We start from the raw sequence: 25,246 nt of genomic DNA on the forward strand, positions 1-25,246 counted from the left end.
CTCCCCACGTATCCTCAGCATTTATGGCATGAGAGTCATTTAAAAGTCAGTGGATAAGGCAGTTTTCAGAAAAACTAATGCTGAGATTCCAGCATGATATTATGTTCTCCCATATATTGTAGTTGTTTTTTTTTCTTTTCAGCCATAATTCTGAATGTTCTGGCATTTCTAAGGTAGAGACTGATGACATGTTTTGGTCAAACACAAAATATTGGGCTTAATACGGAGTAATAGAACAAAATTATATAGTGTGCACTATAACTGACAAAGTCAAGATAAAATGTCATCTAAAAAAATCATAAATCTTGTTTTTTATTGTCATATCTTGCGATTGGGCTGCAATTTACTAAATTCTCTTTACACCTTTAAAAAGCTTTCTACTCCATAAACTTTGTGAGTGAGAAGAATACGTTAGCAGGGAAAGCTCCGCTTCAGTACAAATCTCTGCATGTTACATATCGGGCTGAAGGAAATAAGAGCAATCATAAAAGTAAAGAAACCAGTTTCTATCTCCCATGTTCCTTTCACCATAGTGGTCTCCATAAGGGTTACAGGGGCACCGTATTATTACTGTTCTGGGTGCTGCACACTGAAATTATTTCCATTATAAACAATATGCCACCTAAATCAGATCTGCTTTATAATGAAACAGCAGCTACCATGATAATGGAATACTCCTCCCTGGAGACAGAGGAAATAGCTGCTGACGCTGTGGTTTCCACGTGTGCGCATACGGGTTTTGCGTTATAAATGTCGCTGATGGGGTTGCAGTTTGTTACTCAGAAGTCATCACTGGAGGAACTGGTGGTGCAGTTCAGTTTTCTGGTTGTTTTCCTTGCAGTCACAATTAGTCCTTGATGCAACTTGTATGATCTTGTCTTATCCCCTTGTATGTCCATCAGAACTTGCCTTACCCGGAGCAGCTATTGTGGGTTACAGGCCCAGGTCGTGCTGCTTGGACCCTTGGGCTTCAATGCGATGTCCAAAAATTGGATTCCTGAACTGGGACCTTCTGTGCTCGTTTGAGAGCAGATCTGTTCTCGTTTGAGCAAAGTCTTGTGATGTGAGCAAATGTCCTTAGTCTGCAATGAAGTCCAGTGAATGCAGGACAACCCTAGAAAACCCAAGTCACGGTCCCAATCCCACCGTTGACCTGCTGTGTGTGAAAGAAGAAGTTCCCTCACGTCGTCTCTTCATGTCCCTCCTTATCTTTAAAACGGGAACGACATTTACCTCTCACTGTTAAACCCTGAAACTCGATGAAGAAACTGTCTTCCAAGAAGACTGTGTTGCAAGCGAGATTGATTTGAATGGACTAGGCTTCTTGATACAGAAGAAACACCCTTTATTCAGGAGACAAAAAGCCGCCATCCACAGCACGTGCTTATCTGATGTTCAGCTCCGGCTGCAGCGAGGCGCCGATCGAGCCTCAGCGCGTGGCGTGACACTGTCACGGGTGAGGTGTCGTATCAGCCCGGACTCGGCTTGTCTGAGGTGTGTTACTCTTCTGCGCACTCCTTCATCCAATTCGTGTCACTGCCTTGTCACTGCCTTCTCCTTGCTTTTCTGCACCTGACGTGATTTCTTGCCTTCTGCTGTTATTAACATCACGTGGGAAATAAATACACGGAATTACTGCACATGAGAAACACACCTTCAGGTGAAGCAGTTTTGCTTTAACTTGCTCCCAGCCAAGGCACCAGCCTTAGGAGGAGATAAAGTGGAGGACAAAATGCTACAGGTGTGTTCTAGGGCAACATGGAGATTAACCTCTTCGTCATGTCTGTGTTGGAGCTGAAATGGCAGCAAGGAGGATGAACGCTGGACACCAGGAACAGCTTTCGAGGAACAGGGACGCTGAAACAGTAGCGACTGCTTAAAGAGGTGGAGAGCAGCTTCAACAAGCATCCATCAGCCCTCCTGACCCTGTGGCAGGGCAGGAGGATGGACCAAAATCTTTCAGACCCATTTTTCTGCACGTAAGACTCGAACAGGAAGCAAAGAGGTACTTTGGCAATTATCGTTACTCTACATTTCAACTGGAACGGAATTTAGCTCTTCTTTTTCTACCTTTTCAAGGTAAAAAATGACTGCTATGCAGCTATGAGTAATTCCAGACTCATTGAAGTCAATACGTCAGGCTGTCAGCTGAGAAACTGGGACTCATCCACTGCCGCGGCCGGTCACTGCACTGTCACTGCCGGGTGACAGCAGGGACCGGGCCCACCTTCTCACCCAAAATCACTACGATATTATCAAGAGTCCAATTCCTGTGCTATATGGTGACAAATAGCAGCAATGAGTGAGACCGAGAACACAAAAAGGGTGGCACCCTGTAGGGTCACGCTGAGGATCATGCTTCAGCCCACCTCCGACATCCAGACTTTGATCTGGTCTTTACTGGGCACCGTCAGGGTATTAGGGCGAGGTGGAGAAAAGCCTTGGAATGAGGGGGTTGAAAAAAAAAAAAGAAAAAAAAATACTTTGAGCCCACTTAAAAGCTGAAGAGAGGCAACATTTTACAGCCAGCTGGCCAAAGCCTTGAGAGCTGCAGCCATCCACTGCTGAGGGCAGGCTGAGAGGGTGTGCGTGGTCATCTCCAGCCTCCACCAAAAGCTCTGAGCTGATCAGGAAAAATGTTTTCCCTTCACTGGGGAGTTTTACTGCAGAGAAACGAAGCACGTCAGGGCATATCATAAGTCTCAGCTTGAACACTCTGCTCTGACACTTTCCAGGGCAAGACGGGAGAGCACGGTGGGTGCTGAGCGCCGGATGATCAGCCTGAGGGGTGCGTCGGCTCTCCTCCACGCTGGGAAATGGGACAGAGATGCAGACTACATGGGAGGCAAATTGTTTTATGGAAAATATTGGGAACCATTGTACTAAGCTGATTAACTCATTTTAACAATTTTATTTAGCTGCAAAAGTTGCCCCACATGGAAAGTGCAGCTGCAAGCGTTCGCACAACGAAAAGGCTCCCACATGCAGGAAAGCCAGATAAGCCACTGCCTGCCGCCGTTACAGACGGGATTTTGTTCTTCGGGGAAAATGCGTGGTTATTTCTGCCTTTGTTTAAGCTTTAACTCGGAGCATGAAGGATACTGTTATGCTAACTGGTTTTGTGCACGTCCCTCGTGTCCCAGACTCAGCCTGGTTTTGGCAATTCTTGGCAGGTAAAATTTGGTCAGAAAAGTGAGGACTTGCGGCAGCCTGGGGCTCCCGCTGCCTAATTCGACCTGGAGCCAAGAGCTGCTCATTTTACCCCGGGGAAGTAGCTCTTTTCCCCCTCTCCACTTCCCTGAGTTCTACAACAGTACGTAGGGGAAATCAGGCTTTCTTCATGCTTCCCCGTTTTCTCTGCGTTATTGGTCCCATAGCAGGCTGCCTCTTAATCCCAAAATATGGATTTTTTGGACAGTGTTCTGCTAATCCCATAAGGGATGTGGAAACCAACAGGAAAAAGAAGATTGTCTGGAGTATTATCCAAACACGTTGGACCAAGGACCACCCTCAGCTTTCAGCGTTTCTCTTGGGTCACCAGCCACACCACCCCCACCACCCCCCCCCCCGCTGTTAAACTCAAATTAAAACCACTCTAAAAGCAGTGTGGTTTCAAGCACTAGCAGCAGGGCATTTATATGGGTTTTTCAGACTGTTACTTCTCCATGGGCCAGTTTGGGACCCCCTGAGTGTAGGATGTTGTCTCAAAATATTCCCTGAAAGCCATCAAGAGGCATTGGTATCTAAGCACAAAAATAATGGCTCTACCATCTCTGAAAGCATTAGCTGGAAACCAGTTTTACCTTCTCTGGTTGTTTTGGAGCTCATGGCTGACTTTTTTCCTCCAATTTCCTTTGCTTCCCATTGCAGACTTGGAGAAGCAGCAGACCTTCATCAGAAACGGGCGTTGTGGTGGCTGCACGTTCGCTTGCTCCCAGCCAAGGCACAGAGATGCCTGGGTTACAGCTTGGTGAAACAAAAACTGCGGGCATGCATCTCCATGGAAATAGGTACTTGGGAAGCATCTGAGCGGTTCTGGAGGCTACGTTCTGCCTTTCGTTTTGTTTTGACTGGTAGCACTGTAAAAAATCAATATGGCACATTTTAAATGGATTACGAGGCAGTTAAACGGCAGGTCTCCGAAGAGGAATTGCAAATGAAGAGTGATCCCATGGGAGTTTTTATAGAGGGAATATTCAGGAAGCTGTTCTTGGCTGTTTACTTTAGAGGTCACGATGGATAAACAATTGAATAGGAGTTTCCCACGTGATGCTCTTGCTAAAGGGGCTAATATGACCTTAAGATGTATAAATGGGAATGTTGAGTGGTAGGGGAAACGTATTAGCACTATACCTAGCCTTAATGAGACAAAAATAGTCCTGTTCAGCTGTCAACACTTAAAAATCTTGTTGAAAAACTGAGAAAGGTTGGGAGAAGAGCTATAAGACTGATTGAAAGCATATCCTACAATGACCCAAAGGAATACAATCCATTTATTATCAAAGAGGAGTAAAAGAGATTAATTGATCGAGATCTGTAAGTATCTGTATGTGGAGTAGGAATGCAGTATCAGAGGTTTACTTAATCTAGCAAAGGCATATAAGCCAGGAAGACTGGAGCTTAAAAAATACAATCAAGTTGAAAACGAGGCACATTTTTCTCCTTAATGGCCTTGTAATTAACCACGGGAGGAGCTGACAAGGGATATGGTAGGTTCTCCATCACCCAAAAAGATTTTTAAATTAAGCGTGAATGTTTCCACATGATGTAGCTCATGTGTCGGTGTGAGAATTGCTGGGTGAAGCTCTATGGCCTGCACTATGCAGGAGGGCAGAGGAAACCACCATGGTGGTGCCTTCTGGCTGTGAAATCTCTGAAACTATCAAGGTGATGACATCTGTATATCACATCCCAGCAGCACCTAGCCTGCTTATGCAACACATGTTATGAAAAGACTCTTTTAGGGATATTTAGAGGGCTTTAAATATTTTATTAGAGGGGTTTTTTTTATAGACTCTGCCTGCAAAACCAGATAGATGAAATAAACCTTAAAAAAAAAAGAAAGATCTCCTGAAATAGATTTCCTATACCCCCAAATCCCAGTATTAAAGGCCAATATCTTAGGATACCCAGGGCTTTCAATGTGATGCTCCAAGGACTCAGCCCTTCATCGTGGTTTAAAGCTCCTATTTCACAGATTTATAGATGCTAAACTCATAAGGGACCACTGTGATGATCTAATCTGACCTTGTGCATAACGGAGGCCACGGGGCATCCCTCAATTACTTCCAGGCTACGCTGAAGCCTTCCAGACTCTTCCTTTATACCATAGCCGAGGTGCGGCCTTTCCCCTCCATCCACACAGCTAAACTTCACAACGTCTCACATCTCACCGCAACGTCCTTCCTTCCGCCCCTGAAAAATGAAATCTTCCCTGGCACATGTCCATTCAAATTGCTGGTGCAAAGATCATTTGCCACTCCTATGGCTCCTTGCCTGCCGCGCTGGCTCTCTTCTGCCTTTCCATCAACACAGCTCCTGCCCCTCACAGCCGGGTCCCTACCTCTGCCTCTTCATCTGCATTGGGTACCCGCTCGCTCCTGCCTCTCATGGCCCACTTTGCTCACTTGCCCCCCGCCGCCCTTCTTTTTTTCCGAACGAGCTTCGTGTGGGGCAGCGTCAGTCCGTGGGAGGGCCCCTAAGGCACATCCGTGCTGGTAAACGAAAAGACGCTGGGAGCACCTGCACCCATCAGACTAGGTGCAGCCCCTCCTGCTCCTAAGCTGTGACCATTTCGTGCCGCTGGCTCTATGGCTTAAGGCTTATGGCAGGAAAAACGTGATGGAAAATCCACCTTTTGGGAGGAGAGAGAGGAGCTGAGAGGGGAGATGGTGGCACATCGTCCTCTTGGCAGCTTTGGTTTTCAAGACTGCCACAGAATTTATTGAGTGCAAAGGTAAATCCGAGGGAGATGGAGTGTTAAAAAGTGATAGAGCCGTAGACATGTGAGACACTTATTCGTGCTTCTCCCGTCTACTGCAGGGACACCACCTCCAGCCTTCAGCTGTTTGAGACCAAATCCTTGACTGGTGCATCAAGATCAAGGGCACGCTGCCAAGGTGGTATCAGTGACAGACCTGGATTCTGGCACAGGGAGAAATCATTCACGTGAATTATTAAATGCCTGTATATCACTCCAAGACATACAACAGCACGGTACCTTTTGCCTCTAGGCAAAGCCTGTATTTTAAGGCTTTTCATCTTTCTGAAAGAACCCAGCTTGATAAACTTGAGTGCAGGAGATCGGTACTACAGAGCTCTCTTTGTAAATAAAGGTAAACTGAGGCAAGGAAGAGGAGGTTCCACAACAGGGAAGTGGGCGGCGCAGGAGGAGAAGTCAGACCATGGAAAAGCCCATCCCAGACTTTGCTTTCTGGAGAAGAGCTCCTTGCTTTCTGCGTGCAAGCAGTGCTCTGTCTGGGGTGACAGGGAAGTGAGGAGAAAGGATGCACAGAAGCAATCTACTGCCTTCGCTGCTTCTGCGCTACGAAAAATGACAAATAACCTCTTTTACAAAGCCTCGGTGTTCAGCATCTTTTAACCTAATACTGCTATACACAACTGCACAACGGGTCTCCATCTGAATTTACAACGGTTACCTCACTTTGCGTTAAAGCAGCGTTTAATCTTTCTGGAGCCAAACTGCATAAAATTGCCAAAAGCTGACACACGTCTCCGCTCAGCGTTGCCTATTGACAAGCAGGCACCCCTGGCCAAACCGAGAGGAAAACGTCTGTCAGGAGGTGTTAATGAGACCATAGCATGTAGCAGGCAAGACCCAACCAGCTCAGCAAGATCAGACAAAAATCATGTTCTCTTCGGGTGATCGCAGCTCTCTACGGTTGCACTCAGCTGTCAGGGGATCACTCGCACGCATCCTTCCTTACACAGATATTTTATGAATGTTGGAGTTAGCAGGATGCAAATCTGCCCTTTCAAGCTCGTCTGTCAAAGCAGAGCTTTGGCCGGTACCTTGCAGGGGCTTGTGCAGGAAAACAAAGTGGTAGTAAAGGATGTCACATGTGCCCTTCTCTCTGAGCCAGCAAGGTTGAAGCATGGGGCAGGAAGTATTTTTTTTAGCAGAGATATTAAATTAAATGCCCCACTGCTTGTAACTAGCCCTGGTACCATGTTGTTTTTTGCAGGAAGTCATGGGCACCTTCAACCTTCATACCTGCCACGGGTCCCGACCGAAATGCTGCTGCTGGAATAATGTGTGGCATGACTTCAGGTTGTCAGGAGACAGGATCACGCCTTTGAACAGTGGTGAGTTAAAGCAAAAGAAAGGGAAGGGAAAGGGGAGAGACGGGGGGCAGTAAGCCATGGGGAAAATTTTCATTTAATTAACTGATTATTTACATGTCACTGTACAAATCAGAGCTAAGTATATCCATCCAAGCCAATGTATGTGATTCACGGTTTGTCAAATAGATATTCTGGAAGTGAGAAGTTACAGAAATAAAAGTCATGAATCATCAGTTGTTCTTTTATGCTCATGGACAGCATCTTTTATTACATGTAAACTTAATTTACAAGCATTGCAAACAGAAAAAAAAGAGCTGAAGTCAAGTGTGCATGGATAGAAAAGTGACACGGCTTGAGAACAAGAAATTGTGAATCTAAGGTTGGATTCTGCCCTGTTGTTTCAGTGGGATCCACCTGACCACCAGTGAACATCTGCAATGTCTGTTTATGGGCTCTACTCGGGGATTCTCCATCCCAATCTAAAATAGGCATCTACAACCATGAAGGGCACTGTAAAAGATGCTGTTTCCTTTTGTTGTCCATCAAAGGAAGCCCAGTACCCAGCTCAGATAAAGACCGTGGTTAGACTAAGGTTAGGTGAGATGAACCCTACTTGCTAATGCTCTTTGAAGCCAAATTCATAGACAAGTCCCTAATAATTTTGAGAATCTCAGGTAAGATACCTGGCTTGATGTACAAGCCTTTCTTTGCAGTATGCTGAGCTCCTGCGGTGCTACTGGACAAAGAAAAAAGCTGCAAATACCTCTCCCCACACAGGTTTAAAAGTCATGTTGCAGAATCTGAGCTGAACAGCCAAAAAGAAATGGCTTTTTTTTAATGTGAGGTCTTTTCTGCACCCATTCCACAGGACAGGCAGCCACTACCACGCAAGGTTCGCTGTGGGCAAACCTCAGTCCCGTCCTCCTCTTGAGATTCATCACGTGATTTTGCCATGGCTTGCGGGGAGGACGCACGTGGTTTAGTCTGCAGAGGTAGTAAGCGCATTTCTTGATGTTTCTTTGACTTGTCAAGAAATGTCAAGGGTTTGCACAGTGGGAAGAAGAGCCCCATCCCAAAACATCTCAGGTGGGGTGCCCCTGCCGAGGCAGCTCCTGTCCCATGTCTCTCTCTGCTAAAAATGCACCAAACAGGAGGACTACACTGTGTATTTTTGTTCCCCTGGAGCATAGCTCTAGAGGCAACAAAGAAGTGGGTATAAAGCTAGCTGTTTAACTGACTTGGCTGTTTAGAAATTTAACAAGCAGTTGTGAGAACCTCTAGGTATCTCCAGATAGTGTTCTCTTTTTTGTCTGAGACAGCAAAATGAACTGAGAGCAATATCCAAGCACTGAAAGTTAGCAGACTAGCGACAAAAATATACCAGTTGCTAGGAGATGGCATTTAATCTAGAATTCTAGGCAATAAATAAAAATGAAGTTATAAGAAGAAATATTGTTTAGGGCAGGAGTCAACACGAAGCAAGCAATTGTTTATGAGAGGGAGCAAAGCTGCCGTGGCCGCAGAAGAGCACGGATGGTGCCCGATGTCACGCCGCAGGGAGGGAGGTGAACGGGAAGGTTATCAACTTGACCGTGGGCACAAAAGCCCCGCCAGTGAAGGACACCACGGACAAAACTCTTTCCTAGTTGAAGTTGCTGGGAGATGTGCCACTAAGGTAAGGGCTGTACTTCAACCTGCAAATATCACCTTTGTCTGTGATGGAAGCCCAACCGGAACCTACAGTGTTGTGAAACTCAGCTTGCTCCCTGTGGTCATGAAAATTACAGCAAAACACAGCACAAGTGACTTGCTTGTGAAGTCAAATCCTGAATTCACCAGAATCTGCTGGTTTCTTTCCCCACTGAAAGCCCTAATTTCTTAAGAGAATTAAAATTGATAAATGCTCCTTTTTAAGACTAGAATGTCTTGTGAAACCGAAGGGGCTTCAGCGGCAAGGCCAGCAAGGAGTGGGCTTGGCTGGTCCTTACAGCTGCCCAGCCCTCGGTGGGATTTGTCCAAGGGGGATTTTAGTCCCGTTGAAATCAAGGGCAAAATCTCAATATATCTCAAAAGGTCATTTTCTCCCACACATACACAGGTAAAGGTTTACGTGTAATCTAGTCCAGCTCATGGTAATCACTTACACCTTTTAAGGATGCAGCCCTCTTCTGGGTTGTATATAAAGTAACTATATGCAGGTCTTCAAAGCAGTGTTTGCTTCAACACCACCCCTGAATTTCCATCTCAGATATTCCCTTGACCGAGGCTGGTAAGCACGTCTACAGTATTTGGTCACGGTGATTACATTAATTAGTAGGACTGAACCGTAGGTGTCCCCAGGGCAAGATGGAAATTCAGATCTTTCATAACTTTGATATTACCTGAAATCCTGAATGCTGGAGCACTCCTTGTTTAGACTTGCTTAGGATAGTGCTTGTCGGAGTGATTAATAATTTTCTCTGGGCAGCAGCCAAAGAACAGAGTCCATGCTGACGCCTGCAATCTGCCAGAAGGATTTGATATTGTCAACAGGGGTATGGTCAAGCGTAAATAACCACTCATTGAGGGGATACGTACTCCTCGCTCAGAAGATCCAGAGGACCGTCCTCTGTGCTGGCTCAGCTTGTCTTCTGAAGGATAACTGCTGATTTCTATGCCCTGCTGTGTTACATTAATGCTGCTGGTGGCACTGGTGTCTCCTCTTCATGCAATCCGGACAACATGGATGGTACCATCACATCTGGATCTGCACACTTGCCAGGGTCCTCCACAGTGAGGAAGGCTGGAACAAGGACTGGTTGGTTGTTGTTCAATCCCTCTGATCGATCCCACTGGCTGGGTGCGGGGAGTATCAGGCAGGGAGGGTTGGCTGGATTTTTATCATTATGTGTGGCTTAGAGGCCAACCACCACAGGTATTGACTGCATCTCTCTTTTATCATCTCTAGGTGACCTTGCTTAAGCAGGGGGCTTGGACCAGATGCCCTCCAGAAGTCCCTTCCAGCCTCAGCCATTCTGTGATTCTCTGATTTTTATGTCAGCAATGATTTCTGAATTTACAGAGCTGAATGTAAAGTCCACTCAAAGAGAGACCTCATCTTCAGGAATCTGCTCCTTCCACCCTTGTGAGAGGCCCAGCCTCTGCTGTAAGGCTTTCCAGTTGCACAGGCATCCTCCAGGAGGGACCTGGAGGACGCTCTGAGGGAGGATGATAACGGTGACATACAGCGAGTGCAGAAAAGCATGGGTCCTGGGCAGCAGTGTGGCGATGCGCTTGGGTCACAACAACCCCATGCAACGCTACAGGCTTGGGGAGGAGTGGCTGGAGAGCTGCCCAGCAGAAAGCAACCTGGGGGTGCTGGTTGACAGCCGGCTGAACGTGAGCCGGCAGTGTGCCCAGGTGGCCAAGAAGGCCAACAGCGTCCTGGCCTGTATCAGCAATAGTGTGGTCAGCAGGAGTAGGGAAGTGATTGTGCCCCTGTACTCGGCACTGGTGAGGCCGCACCTTGAATCCTGTGTTCAGTTTTGGGCCCCTCCCTACAAGAAGGATGTTGAGGTGCTGGAGCGTGTCCAGAGAAGGGCAACGAAGCTGGTGAGGGGTCTGGAGCACAATTCTTATGAGGAGCGGCTGAGGGAACTGGGGTTGTTTAGTCTGGAGAAGAGGAGGCTGAGGGGAGACCTTATCGCTCTCTACAACTACCTGAAAGGGGGTCGTGGTGAGATGGGTGTTGGTCTCTTCTCCCAAGTAACCAGCGATAGGAGGAGAGGAAATGGCCTCACGTTGTGCCAGGGGAGGTTTAGACTGGATATTATGAAAAATTTCTTGCCCAAAAGCGTTGTCAAGCGTTGGCACAGGTGGCCCAGGGAAGTGGTTGAGTCACTGTCCCTGGAGGTATTTAAGACATGTAGATGTAGCAATTTAGGACATGGTTTAGTGGTGGACTTGGCAGTGTTAGGTTTACGGCTGGACTTGATCTTAAAGTTTTTTTCCAACCTAATGATGCCTGGCCACTCTGGGATGCAGCGTGCTTTTCTCCCAGAATGACTGGAAGTGCCTTTGCTTCGGCCGGCAGTGAGGACAGATTTATCAGCGGGCGACGGAGGCAGTAACCTCCATCCCTGCTGTGTCAGGTGAGAAGGGCTGGTTGCCCACACTGTCCATCTGTCCACACTGTGGCTGAGCCTGGGGCTCCCTTCAGCCCAATGCGGGGTTTGAATGAAGATCAGAAAGAAAAAGAAAAGAGGCTTGTGGGAACCAAATGACTTCTGCAGTTTATTTTTAAAAGAGTGCTTTCCTGGGCTTCCAAGGGCCAGCGAGATGGTTTTGTCCATATGAAGATGATCATAAATGAGGAGAGTGGAGTCTAGAGTATCCTTACTGTTCAGTCTATAATTATTTGCAATGACTACAAGCTGGCAAAGTGCACCAAGGCCAACCGCATACTGGGCTGCATCCAAAGCAGAGGTAGTAAGCACCAGCAGGTCGAGGGAGGGGATTCTGCCCCTCTGCTCCACTCTGGTGAGACCCCACCTGGAGTCCTGCATCCAGCTCTGGAGCCCTCAGCACAGGAAAGACATGGGCCTGTTGGAGCGGGTCCAGAGGAGGGACCAAAATGATCAGAGGGATGGAACACCTCTGCTGTGAGGACAGGCTGAGAGAGTTGGGGTTCAGCCTGGAGAAGAGGAGGCTCCAGGGAGACCTTATTGCAGCCTTCCAGTACTTCAAGGGGGCTTGTAAGAAAGACAGAGACATTTTAGTAGGGCCTGTAGTGACAGAAAAAGGGGCAACAGTTTTAAACTAAAAGATGGTAGGTTTAGATTAGATATAAGGAAGACTTTTTTCATAATGAGGGTGGTGAAACACTGGCCCAGGTTGCCCAGATAAGTTGTGGATGCCCCATCGTTGGAATTGTTCAAGGTCAGGTTGGACGGGGCTCTGAGCAACCTGATCGAGTTGAAGGTGTCCCTGCTCAGGGCAAGGGGGTTGGACTAGATGGGCTTTGAAGGTCCCTTCCAACCCAAACCATTCTATGGTTCCATGATGTGATTTTTAAGCCCTATGTTCTGATTTGGGGGAGGTCTGTGAATCCTTAAGTATGTAACACAACTCCTAAGATGTCTGGGAAGAAACTTCTGCTTCTTTTCTGGTATCTAGGGCTGAAAATGAAGAACCACTTGGTGAGATGAGTACCCTCCAAATCCAGGGACCGGTACACAGACCAGGCAGTGAAACCAGCAGCCACAGGGCTTCTCTGGTGGAGCTCACCGCCAAGCAGCAGCTTTCAAACATTAACAGCGATGTTTATCTGCCCTCAGAGAAGCTCGCTTCCCGCATGCATGGACTGTGTGCGAGTCAGGCCTGCTTATCTCTTGATACAATCGATATGAAAGACCTGCTACAGTTTGGTGCCTTATGCAAGCTTAATAAAGCAGGAGTAAGTGCTGCTATTTCAGTGTCAGCTGGAGAAGGAAGTAAAACCACAGAGCCCTGCTGGGGGTCCGACGCTAGCACTGTGTGAATTTTAAGAATTATGAAGGGGGGATAGAGTCTGTTAACCTTTTCCCTCGTTTCCTGTTTCTCTCTTTTAAGATACAAAGAAGATGAGATATGTCCTGCTGTAACCTCAACTGTAACTCATCATGCAGGTCTGGGGAAGCGAGGGGAGAGGGGGAGAGGCTGGGCTGCTTTTCAGGTGCAGAAAAAGGAGGCCGGGTAGCCAGGGCAAAGTACTTCTGAGGTCCACTCATGACTCAGTGGGGATCCCAAACACCACCCTTCTCACTGGTTTAAAGCCGCAGAAGCTAGACGTGCACAGCCTGGAGGGACCAAGGTCGTGGCAATGAATAGCAGCAGCTGCTGAAGGCTCCCTCTCTGCGGTGCCATGGCTCACGAATCCTGGGGAGTCTGGAGAGCTGAGCCAAGCCGAGCTGAGCCCAGCCAAGGCCAACCCCGGGGTTCTCCACTTCCCCAGCTGAGCTTGAGGTTTCGTCTTATTTCCTCTGCAGCAGATGAGGGATGCCACTCAAGAGCATTTTCATTTACACTCAGCACCTCCCTATGAAATTGGGAATGAGGACTCACACCCACTTACTCCGTGCAGCAGAACAGGCTGCGTGGAAAAGATGGATTACTTTAATCTTTGTGATTGTGTTTTACCTCTTGATGCCCTGGATGTTTATTCCTTTATCACGTATTAATTATTGCCATTCTCTAGGCTTCCTTCTGTCTTAATCTGATTTAAAACAGACATTTGCATTTGAAAAGGAGCTAACATGTATAGCGAATCCTTTCCCTTCGTTTGCTATTAATGCACCCAGCTTTGATGTATTATATTAATGCTGTTTGCCAGAGGTGAAATTAGCACACCGCCTATGGAGAGGCACTTCCTTGGCGAACCTACTGCTTTTCCCCACAGGCAAAGCATCCACCTCCCCTGGTGCAAAACCTGGATCCTGACTGCAGCAGCGGGGTCACGCAGCCGCCCCTCTCCCCGCTGCCTTTGCGCCGGTTTTGGGAGGCCCAGAGGCTCTGCATGCCGAGCCCAACCTGCCGCCGGGGAAGGGCGAATTTGCAGGAGAAGGATTAGACGTTTGTCGCAATGGAGGAAGCGAGAGCTAAACGCGCTGATCTAAGCGTAGCAGACCAGCAGCCGAGGGCCGTGCAGGGAACGTGGCGGTGAGTGCAGAGGAACGCGTGGTCAGAAGAGGACTGGGGGAGATCAGGATGTGCCTAATAGTCTTCATGAGGGTGTACACACAGAGGCTGAAACGCATGTGTGCTTCAAAATTATTTAACTTTTCCGTTGCAGTATCTTGGCCAGTTTGGGAACAGAAAAAAAATCAATCCTCTGGTGAGTTCAGTACCAGTGTTTCCTTTTTTTTTTTTCCTTTTTTCGATTGCACTGTATTCCTGACACAATTTAGGTCTTTTGGGAAGTTGCCCCAAGCCTGACTGATCTGTTTAAATTGGTGCAAAGGGCAGATGGAGCCACTGGTGTAACTCGCTCAGGTTGGTTGAACGGCAGCAGTGAGTGGTGGGCACGGGACCGGGTGGCCGAAGGCGCGGGGCCAGACTCGCTGATGGGATGGCAGCCGAGCGGGCTCAAGTCACCAGCCTCAACCCACCGCAGCTGCTCGTTCGGCTTTGCCTCCGCTCCGCTGAGCTCTGGCAGTTGAACCCAGGGAGCAGCCGCTCCTCGCCCCGCTCCGGCACAATACGCAAGGCCAGCTGCGACCCTTTGCGCGGGAGGGTTTGCTCAGCTGGCTCCTGCTGCGGGGACTGGGCGAGGCGCAGCATTTCTGCGTGGCGGAGCCGGGGAGGGGGTGGCTTTTGGCAAGAAGTAGCGCCGAAACCAGGCTCTCCCAGAACAGCATGTCTGATCACGGAGTTAGTTGATTAGGAACAATTCGAAGTGAACTTTTTTCTTCTTAAACACCCATGTGGAGTTTTGCACCAGGTTGAGTCGGTTTTAAAAGCATTGAAGATTAAATTATTACAACTTCTGCCCATGGACGAGACTTAAAAGCAGCTGAGGTCATTTACAAAAGGGGTTGGAAAAGTTATTTCAAGTTAACAGCCTACATTACAGTAGCAGTTATTTGAACAGGTGGGGACTGGGCGAAGCAGGGACATTAGCCAAACCGTGAATCATAAGCTAATCAGATTGCCACCCATGTTTGCATCAAAAGAAAAAAAAGTGGTGCACGAAAATACCACACATCACCAGCTACAGAACTGACTCAGCAACGACCCAAACTTTCTTTGGGGTTTGCTGGGGTGAGTGGCTACGCTGCCATTTGGTACAGGCACGGGCTCTCTGGAAGCCACCGGCGAGGCTGGCTCTCCTGACTCCACCACCTCTGAAGGCCTGGGGCTCTGCTCCCCACCACATTTCTGCTCCGCCCAAGCAGGGACGAGTTTGGGGCCCTCCGCTCTTTACATTTACGCTTCATCGGGGACTGTTCTGCTGTAGCAATCAGCCCTTGGGTTTGAGGCTCTTCCCGCAGGCAAGCTAGCAAAGCAGAGAGACACAACTTGGGATGTCCCAGGCGGGCACCCCAGGACACCCGCAGCCCCCGCCGCCTCCAGGGATGCTGCAAGCTCCTCTCGCTGGTGCAGGAGGATGCGTTGGGCTGTCTGGGAAGAAGCAGCTGCAGAGCTGTTCCTTGACCCTTCCGAAACGCAGGCGAAGGGCTATGTGGAACCACGTGTGGCCCAGCTGTGCCAGGCAACAAGGGCTGCAGTGGCTCTGCACTGCCCATGTGCCACAGAGGGGTTTGCCTCCACTGAGGAGTCTCTGGAGATGTAACCAGATTAAAAATAAAATATAATAAAAACTACACTGTTGAAACTCTGTTGATGTCAGTGGAATTCCTCGTGTCTTACACCAGCGAGCAGAAAATCGGATCTAAAGTGCTGAGGCTGCTGGCAGATGCTTGCCTGTTTGTGTGTGCAGTGGAGAAAAGTGCTTGTTTGGTGCTGATTGCAGACTACGGAATAAGAGCAATTTCTCATCCCACCTCCACAGAAGCTATTTAAATAGTTCTACACCCACTTTGAAAGATGCTCAGTTAGAAAGGGAGTAAATCTGGAAGTTATTACTCCTCGAAGGAAGAAGCACCAATAAATAGGCTCTGCTTAGACTGCCGGCGCTCCGGGGATAGCACCCGCCTAAGAGCCACAGCTCCTCCTGCCAGCCTGGCTTTGCCGTGAAACGGTTCACGCTGCCGAAGCGCGTGTGTGGGCAGGAGCCCTGCGGCTCGCTTCCGAGGAGCCCTTCGAGCCCTTCGAGCCCTTGACTCTTTGTCCCAGTGGAGCTACGGGCCAAAGCCCGGCTGGCGACGTGCAGACGCCTCGCAGACTGCACAGGCCACCACGCGCTCCCCGTCCAGCACAGGAGGGGAGGGAGCGGCTGGCAAAAACCAAGGACGGGCGAGGCGAAGCGACAGGCAGAGCACTAATTAAAAAAGCCCTTATGAAATATCGAGTACAGGGCCGTGCCGCGTGCAGTCATTACATGCCTCCCTCTCCCCTCCTTGGGGACTCCCAGCCACAACCTCGCTTGCAAAGTGAGCGGAATTTGCCGGCTCTTTCCCAAAACCGGCGGCGGAGATTTAACCCGTGGTGCAGCACCTCTGCAGGCTTCTGGCAGGACGCTGCCGGCCGCCCGGCCGCTCCCTCGGCCGCCCGCGCCCTGCGGCACGCTCCCTCTTTGCCAGCCCTCCTGCCCAGCGGGCTGGCACAAGCCAGCGGAGGCCCTTCCCCAAAGCTGGGCATCAAGGGAAAACGTAAACCCGGGTGGGGAACCGGGCCACCGGCTCTGTGCGCGGGGAGCCGGGGACTCGGCTGCTGGTCGCTCCCAAGCCGTCTGCACCGCTGGTCACGCCTGGAGCAGACTTCCAGGCAGCCAGGGAGCTCTTCCGATCACGCCACATTAGATGCTTGTGGATTTTAGGTGTTTCCGAATTAGGCTGCGCCCAAAGAGAGACTTTTATGAATTTATGCACTAAAAATAGCCGCAGAGTGCCTAGGTCTTCTAATGAATCTCATTCAATGCTCCTGTCAAAGCTAGCTGCTCGCATTTATACCCTCTCAGCACAGTCTGCCTGATCCGTAACGCAGCGTGCCGGGCCCCGACCCTACAGCAAGTTTCAGGCGAAGCCTTATTTGTCTCTGGCTTCCCCCCAGCAGAGCTCAACTGTGAGATTAAGGTCTTAATATTTATAAGCCTCTGGTTTTACTATCTGTTTAATGACACGCTAAATCAGGTGCGTACACTGCTATCCCTCCATCCCACCTGAAAGCCTCACCTTCTTAGCAAAGGGCAGTTATGTTTTCCTTAAAAATAAACTAATTATAAAGCCACAGTGATTTTCTCACATTCAAATAGCCCCTGTAACAAACCAATTATTTCCGAGGACATGAGAAACAGCTGTTGGAATGCCAAAGCTCAAACAGTTACATCTCAGCTATTTGATCGGATAAGAGTTGAAATTTTTATTCCCATGTGATATTACCAAGATGTGATAAACAGCCATAGTGTTCGTATTAATTTGTGGAGCAGAGATCACTTTAATTTGCTCCAAGCTGAGGAATAATTTTAATGGAGTATCACCATTCCACAAATGACTATTTGAAAGTCTGTCCTGTCTTTCCCTCCTTTTTCCACCTTCCTTTGGTTTTTGATAAGAGCAACAAGAAATCCTAGGCAAGGACTATTTGAAGGCAGAGCCAGTTTGCAAGTCAGACTTAAATCTTTCCAGACTGGGGAGTGGACTTCAAAAAATGCTGTCCAAAGTTTAACCCAGCACTGTCAGCTACTGAATAAAAGGAGAGCACTGACTTTGCCTCCTGGAGACCTTCTTGGCTCCCACCAGAAGGCGGGCAAGCATCACACAGCAGTCGGTTCCTTTCCTGTGGACTTCAGGTGAGGACTTCTGCTAAGAGCTCACTCTTCGATCTGCATATAATCACCCAAATCAAAGTAGGATCTGCGGGTACTTGGCATCTGCGGAAACCAGGCTGCCTTCATCTAGGCTTTGTCTAAACATAGAGCCAAGCCTGGAGCTCCAGGCCGCTGGCTCTGCAAGGTTTTGCTTAATTCTTTGGAAATCCTTGCTGCACTTAGCCACGGAAAAGCGTGTCCATGGCACGGAGAATGGCAGTTTGAGAAAATTAAGCAACAGGGTAACATTTTTTAACTGCACACATGCCTGTTGCCAAGCCCTTCCAAACATCTTAGCTGCACTGTGTTTTTTTGCTGCTTTTCTCCCTAGGATCGTGATACACTTGACAGTGGTGATAAATCAGCTCTTGTGCTGTCCTGTTAGCCAGGAAAGCACTATCAACCCCATTTAGCTGGAAATCTGAGGCCCAGAGGTAATCTAATAGAGTGATTACCCCAGGTAGTTACCTACAACAAGGCAGTCTCAGGAGGGGGGTCCCACTCCACCTGCCCTGCGAGGATGCTCTCCTGGAAGGCACGAGGGCAATTCTAGGTCTCCTACTTGGGCAAACACTTTAGGCACAGAGCTACCAGATTAAAAAAGGGTGAGTGTGTGGCAGAATTTTCTCTCATGTTTTGTGTGGATTTCAATCCAAGAAGCACGTTTTGAGGTTCAGGCTTGAACCCTGCAGGCAAAGTAGATGAAGGAACATGTAACGCCCAGTGGGTCAGTCAAGGACATTGCTCAACAGCATCAAAACTAAGGTGCATACAAGTGGGCAAAGCAGTAGGAAATTTTTCACATAAAAATGTGGAAGGTAATGTGGCTTCATGCTCCTCCTCCAGAGTTAGGTGGCAGCTGAGCAGGGAACTCTGGGGAATTAAATTTTTATAGGCACCTAAAGTTACAGCTGGACACCAAGAGAAAGACTCAAAATGAGGAGTCCACACTAATCCACCTCTTTAAGAATCTGGCCCCAAGTGACTCGCCACAGATTGGGCAGGTGTTAAGTTGCAAAGCCAGAAATAGAAAACTGATTCCCTCTCCTGGCCTTTCATTTGAGGGCTTGGACAGATTCCCAGACAACTGCCAGCCATATGAAGATATAAATTATTTGGAAGAGTGCAAAGGGTAATGGACCAGGGTCAAAAGCCACCTGCGAGCTTCAGACCCTTAGCAGGAACCACTGGCCAGAGCAAACCTGGGGGGTGCAACTCGTGTATCTGCCACGTGGATACCTTGAAATACCCTTATTTCACCACCGATTCCTCCTTTTCTCCAGGCAGGATTTCCATTAGAGGCTGGTTTGTGCTCCACCGTGCACCTGACGGGTAGCAGATGCAGGCAGATTTACTACCGCAGAGAAAGGTAAGCTTCCATTTCTGGAGCGCTCTGCCTCCAGTGCCTGCCCGGGCTGCAGATAACTCTCCGGTGGCAGCCGAAGGCATGATTCCTGTCGGCTGCTGTGTTGCCCACAGGGCCCGAGCAACAGCGATGAGATGGGCTGGAGACAGGCGGATTTCATTCTCTTACGTAGGAAAATTACAAACAGCAGGTGACAGTTGGTTTAGAAAGGCCATTTTCAAAAAGGCAAGCGATCGCTATAGCCCCTCTCACCCCGTTAGGGATACGCACGCATCTCCCCAAGCAAGTCTTGCCCAGCGCAAGGGGATCCAGATCTGTCAGGAGCAATCGTACCACAACTCAGGAATCCTATGGGAAAAGCCTGGCAGCAGTGATCTGCAGAGGTTTATTTCTCCGTGCTCTAAAACGACACCCTAGCTGCCTTCGTCCAGATCCAAATATTTTAAAGCTTAAGCATTTACTGCTGCTGTGAAGCGGACAAGAGCGTGGGTGCCTGAAGTGCAGGGCAGTTCAGTGGGAAACCCAACAGCTTTCACTTCCCCCCCTACACTTCTCCATTGCAGCGGGCAGCACTTCCGTGCCACGGGCTCACCAGCACCCCATCCTCAAAATCTACTCACAACAGCTACCGTCCTTGGCACAGGCAGCAAAGCTCACAGGCTTCCTTTTCTGTTTGAAATCAGTCCCCAGAGGCTTAATTTGCAGACAGTAATGGGATTCCACCTTCCTGCGCCTGACAGAAGGTGCCTCTGCGAGCAGCCTTGGTTCACCTTTCAAGAAGCTGACCTCTTTTTTTCTTGAACAGCATCCCAGTTTTGGTATGTGGGCAGTGACAAATGTTTCAGGGAAGGATTACAGGGTTAACTAACACATTAATATTTAAACCTGCTTCCCTGCTATCGGGTTGTTGGCCAAAGTTTCCGCCCCCGCCCCCCCCAAATTTCACCAGCCATAAAATGACTTTCTTCTCAGAATCTGAATTTTTCTTATTATTATTCCCAACTCCTTTCTTCTGCCTAAAGCCCATGCCTCCTTCCTTTAACAGTCCTCCCTACAATCACATTGCTGCGAAAGGGAATTGTCTTCTCTTGGCTCCAGCTACAAGATTGAACTTCATTTACATTGAACATGCCCTTCCATGGTAGGCTCTCACCTCTCATTCAGGAAGCACGCTGTCTTCATGCATGTTATCCTTACATTTCTCCTCCTCAACTCTGCAGAAGGAGAGGAAAGGAGATGACAGGAGCCACAGCTAACTTGTGGGATGGGCACGGACTAGCACGGGGATGGGGAAGCTTTGGCCAAGACAGGGTTTCTGTCCCTCAGCTGGTGCGAGACACCTCTGGACCTGGCAGCAGGAGGATGGGAGGTGGGACTGCAGCCTGGGGAAGGTGAACCCGTTACAGCTTTAGCACTGGTTACGAGTGGCAGGGAAAGCATGTTGGCACAGGCCTTCGAACGTGATAGTTTCTTGACATCCAGGGTCTTGTGCAACCAGCTTGAAGTCTGTCCCATTCAATTTCCCTGCTGTTATGCGCTGAGCTAGCAGGCCTGAAACGCGTACGCCCATCCGCGTGCAATCGCCCCTTCCAGCGCCACGGGTGCCAGAGTGAGCCAGGGCTCCCGGCCACGCTCCCGCCACCCGCTCCAGCTGGGCCCTGCTGTACAGGATGATCCGGGCTGCAGGTGATGGAGCTAAGTGTCAAGGAGTGGATGAGATTAAGCACAAACACATAGCTGCGGGGACAGTGAGGTGCCTGCGCAGCTCCCTACAGCCTACTCATTTGAGCTGTGTTTTTTTTGATGTCTGCCAGCCCCGAGCACCCACCTCTGCAGCACACAGGGCCTGCTCCCCAGGGACGCCAACCACAGAGCCCTGTCTGGAGCCAGCGATAGAGGAGAGAGCGGGGTGCCCCTGGGTTTAATGGTAGCCCCGCTGCAGGCGGCCGACCAGACAGGGCCACCTCCTCTCCTCGCTTCTGCCTTCCGCAGCAGCAAGGCAGGAGGGCAGGGAGGGCAGCCATGGCCACGGCTCCCAGCCTGGCCCACCCCAGGACGGACGCGTTCGCGGCGCCTCGTAATTGATTTTTTGGGGGTTTGCCCCCCATTTTCAGGTCGCTGAGTCTGCTCCCCCCCCGCGCTCCCGGACCAGCCGTGCCCGGGGCGGCGCTCGCCAGGGGGCAGCAGCGGCACCGCCGGCGGGACGCCGGGCTGGGGGCTGCGGGCCGGGCCGGGGGCTGCACCGGGCGGGGGGCGGCGGGCCGGTGCGGAGTAGGCCGGGGGAGCGGCGAAGGTCCCCAAGCGCTGGGCCAGGCCCCGCCGGATCTCAGCCCACGGGGGGCGCGTCGGTGCCGACCGTGCCGGTCGAGACCCCCGCGACGGCAGCGCCAGCACCGCCCCCTCCCCGCCTCGGCCATCCCACCCGTGCCGCCGGCAGCAACCCACCCCCCCGCTCGCCCCGCCCGCCGGGCTATGAATGGGTGCAGCGGAAGCCCCGCCCCCCCGGACGTGACGCCCCGCCAATGGGGGCGCGGGGCTGCGTGGCTGGATGAGGTCAGCGCGGCGGTGCTGGGGCGGGGGCGGCGCGCGGGGGGCCGGGTGAGGCGGGGGTCGCAGCCCGCGGGCGGGCAGGGCAGCGCGCGGGGCTCTGCGGCCGGTCGCCCGCTGGTGCCGCGGCCCGGGGAGGCGGGGAAGGGGGGAGGGGCGAGGAGGGGGAGGAGAGGGAGGAGGGTCCTCGCCGCCACCGCCGCCGCTCCGTCCTGGGGGCCATTCAACGGGAGCGCGGCGAGCAGCGAGCGGCGCCGGGGCCGGGCGGGGGGCGCCGGGCGATGCAGGGCTTCGTCAGGCTGCGGCGCGGCGGCCGCGGGCTGTGAGCCGGCGGGGCCGGGCTGGGCCGGGCCGGGCTGGGCTGGGCTGGCGGCGCGGGGAGGGGAGGGGCGGGCGGGAGCGTGGCGGAGGAGAGGGCAGGCAGCGGCGGGAAGGCGGGAGCGGGGCTGCCCCGGTGCCCGCCCCGCGCGGGGGGCCGGCCCCTGAGTGCATGCGGGGCGCCCCGCCGGGCCGCCGCCGGCCCGCCGCCGCCGCCCGCCGCCCCTGAGAGACCGGCGGGGAGAAAGTTGCGGCGGTCGCCCACATGCGCGGCCGCGGCCGGCGGCTTGGGGAACGGCGCCGAGCGGAGGTGGGCGAAGAGAGTTTGAAGCGCTCGCCGGCGGGAAGATGGCGGAGCGGAGCTGAGAGCGGCGCCCGGCGAGCTCGGGCCGCCCCCGCCTTCCTCCGCAGCCCCCCGGACCCCCGCCGGACACATGCAGGCCAAAAAACGCTACCTGACGCTGCTCTCCGCCGGCACCTGTCTGGCCGTGCTGCTCTACCTGGGGGGCGTGCGGCTGCGGGCGGCCCGGCACCCGCCGCCCGGTAGCCGGCATGGCCCGCCCTCGCGCCCCGGCGCCGAGCGGCCCTGGCCCCGCTTCCCCGACGCCCTGCGGCCCTTCGCGCCCGCCGAGCGGCCGGGCCCCGAGGGCGGCGGCGGCCGCGTCTCCCCACGGCAGCGGCGGGACGCCAGCGCCGGCCTCTACCGCGGGCGCCGCTGCCGCATGGAGTCCTGCTTCGACTTCGCCCAGTGCCGGAAAAACGGCTTCAAGGTCTACGTCTACCCGCAGCAGAAGGGGGAGAAGATCGCCGAGAGCTACCAGAACGTCCTGGCTGCCATCGAGGGCTCCCGCTTCTACACCTCCGACCCCGGGCAGGCCTGCCTCTTCGTCCTCAGCCTGGACACCCTGGACCGGGACCAGCTGTCCCCCCAGTATGTGCACAACCTCCGCTCCAAGGTGCAGAGCCTCCACCTGTGGAACAACGGCAGAAACCACCTGATTTTTAATTTATACTCTGGCACCTGGCCTGACTACACCGAGGATGTGGGGTTTGACATCGGCCAGGCCATGCTGGCCAAAGCCAGCATCAGTACTGAAAACTTCAGACCCAACTTTGACGTTTCTATCCCACTCTTTTCTAAGGATCATCCTAGGACAGGAGGGGAGAAGGGATTTTTGAGGTTTAACACCATCCCTCCTCTCAGGAAGTACATGTTGGTATTCAAGGGGAAAAGGTACCTGACGGGGATAGGGTCAGACACCAGGAATGCCTTATATCACGTCCATAACGGAGAGGATGTTGTCCTCCTGACCACCTGCAAGCATGGCAAAGACTGGCAAAAGCACAAGGATTCGCGCTGCGATCGAGACAACGCCGAATATGAAAAGTAAGTGAGCGCTGTCCCTTCCCCGCACGCTGTGCCCGGGGTGTGCCGGCGTGCCTGTCTCCACAGGGCGGCCCTGGCTCCCGGGCAGATGAGGAGCATGCGATCTCTCCTTCGGGCAGGTCGGTCACTCCTCCTGTCGCCCGCGAGGCTGCTGGCTGGCTGGGTGCTGCCTTGGCCAGGGGAGTGTTGAAGGGTGGCGCAGCGTCCCGCAGCCGTGGCATTGCTCGCCCGGGGACCGACGACCTGCATCCGCAGCCCTTCAGCTTTGCGAACGTGGCCAGCGGCGAAGCAGCTGCTGGAGGATGCTCTGGCATCTGGCACTGCCCTTCGTCCCCCAGTGCCTTTTGGGGTCGATGCCCTGTGCCTTCCCTGCCCCAAAACAAAGTTTGTGTGAGTCCTCAGCCGTCTTCCATGTGTGCGTGAGCCTGGCTCCCGCAGTGGGCTAGTTGCTGAGGGTGATCGCAGGGATGCTCTCTCCAAAAATCACTGCCTGGTGTCTGGTCGGCGTCTGGGTGTCTCCACAGGCGAGGCAATAACTGGTCTTGCCGTCTTTTTCCTCTCGCTTCAAGCCGCACAGCATCAGTAACAAAAGGAGGAAAAAGGAACGTTGACTGCGTTCGTGTCCTGTGTCTGAGTTTCTGATTTTTACATGCGAGGGGATACACTGGTGGCGCGAGCACAGAGTGTGCTTTCTGTGAATGCTTGGTTTCTTGGCTTTCCCTGATTTTTATTTGTTGGTAATGTCACTGTGTAGCCAAATTTTGTGTCGCTGTGGTGCTACCCTTGTCTTCCAGCCTGCTTTTCAGGTTTGTATATATAGCTGCTGGGAAAATCGCTTCCTGGGAATTACCTCCAGGACTGTGATTGCTGACTAAGCCGTTTGCAACTGATTAGTTCATTTAAATGCCCACCACCGCTATGTTTGCTGCAGAGTAGGTGTCTATGAAGTTTTCTGCATAAGAATGTTTCCCATATAGCAGGAGTTAGATGCTGAATTAAAACAGACCAGCCGTATAGCGTGTGGTGGAGCTGCACTGGGAGCTGCCAACGGCTGGAGGGGTTTGTGATGCATAGAGGAACGTGGGTGGAAAAATACTCCCAGAGAGCAGTCGGGGAGAAACTACAGTGGCATTAATGCTGATCAAAATTTCCAGCTGGCTGCCTGTTTCTCCACCGAAACTAGCCACAGGGGGTTGGGAGAGACCAGGAAGGTCAGCACCGTGACACCAGGAAGCCTGCATGTGCCTGGGCGAGCTCTGCTCGCCCTCCGGTTACTGTAAGTCCTCCACAGAGGGGGAAAAGACAGCAGTGGCAATACTTGGTGGACTTCTAATCCCATTCACTGTCAGAAAACTGATGGGTGAGTGGTGAAGTGATGCACACGTGGAAGCAATAGAGTGGCAGTACCAAGCGATCAGTGGAGATAGTGAGCTCAGCTCATGTTGTTCGTGACCTGGGAGTCCCTTTGGGTTGTGATCTCCTTTAGGGAATATTTTTTGCAGGGAAGAGAAGAGAGACCTGACAACTGTAGCCTTGCAGGCTTACTGTTTTTTGGCATAGATCTCGGAAATTGGAGCTAATTTACAGATAGAAAAAGTCCTGGTTGTTCGCTGTGTTTTACAGCATGTGTGCTGTCCAAGTTGTCATAAAAACAAACGTACCCACCTGTGGTTTGACATGAGTAGGGCCATATTCAATTTTTTTACAGCTATGCCATTTTGTCTAAGAAAAGATAGACCTCTCCCCATAAATTCTGCCCCTCCTAAAGCGTATTTGATGCTCATTTTGTAGTGAGGTGTGTACATAACAACCCTCAGGGGATACGGTAGCATTAAACCAACTGGTACGCCATGCCATTCATACAAAAAAAACATACTTG

At 51.5% G+C, this 25,246-nt stretch overlaps 1 protein-coding gene across 1 annotated transcript in view; it reads left to right on the forward strand.

Moving 5' to 3' along the window:
* Nucleotides 1–22,290: 22,290 nt before the first annotated feature.
* The window catches only part of EXT1 (exostosin glycosyltransferase 1), a 184,059-nt gene continuing 181,103 nt past the window's right edge, over nucleotides 22,291–25,246 (forward strand). The window contains exon 1 of the mRNA XM_081996936.1: nucleotides 22,291–23,367. Within this exon, the coding sequence (XP_081853062.1) occupies nucleotides 22,415–23,367 (953 nt within the window). The 5' untranslated portion in view covers nucleotides 22,291–22,414. The remainder of the gene's footprint in view (nucleotides 23,368–25,246) is intronic.

The sequence above is a fragment of the Phaethon aethereus genome, assembly GCF_964289735.1.
Source record: "Phaethon aethereus genome assembly, chromosome: 2".
Classification (NCBI taxonomy): domain Eukaryota; kingdom Metazoa; phylum Chordata; class Aves; order Phaethontiformes; family Phaethontidae; genus Phaethon; species Phaethon aethereus.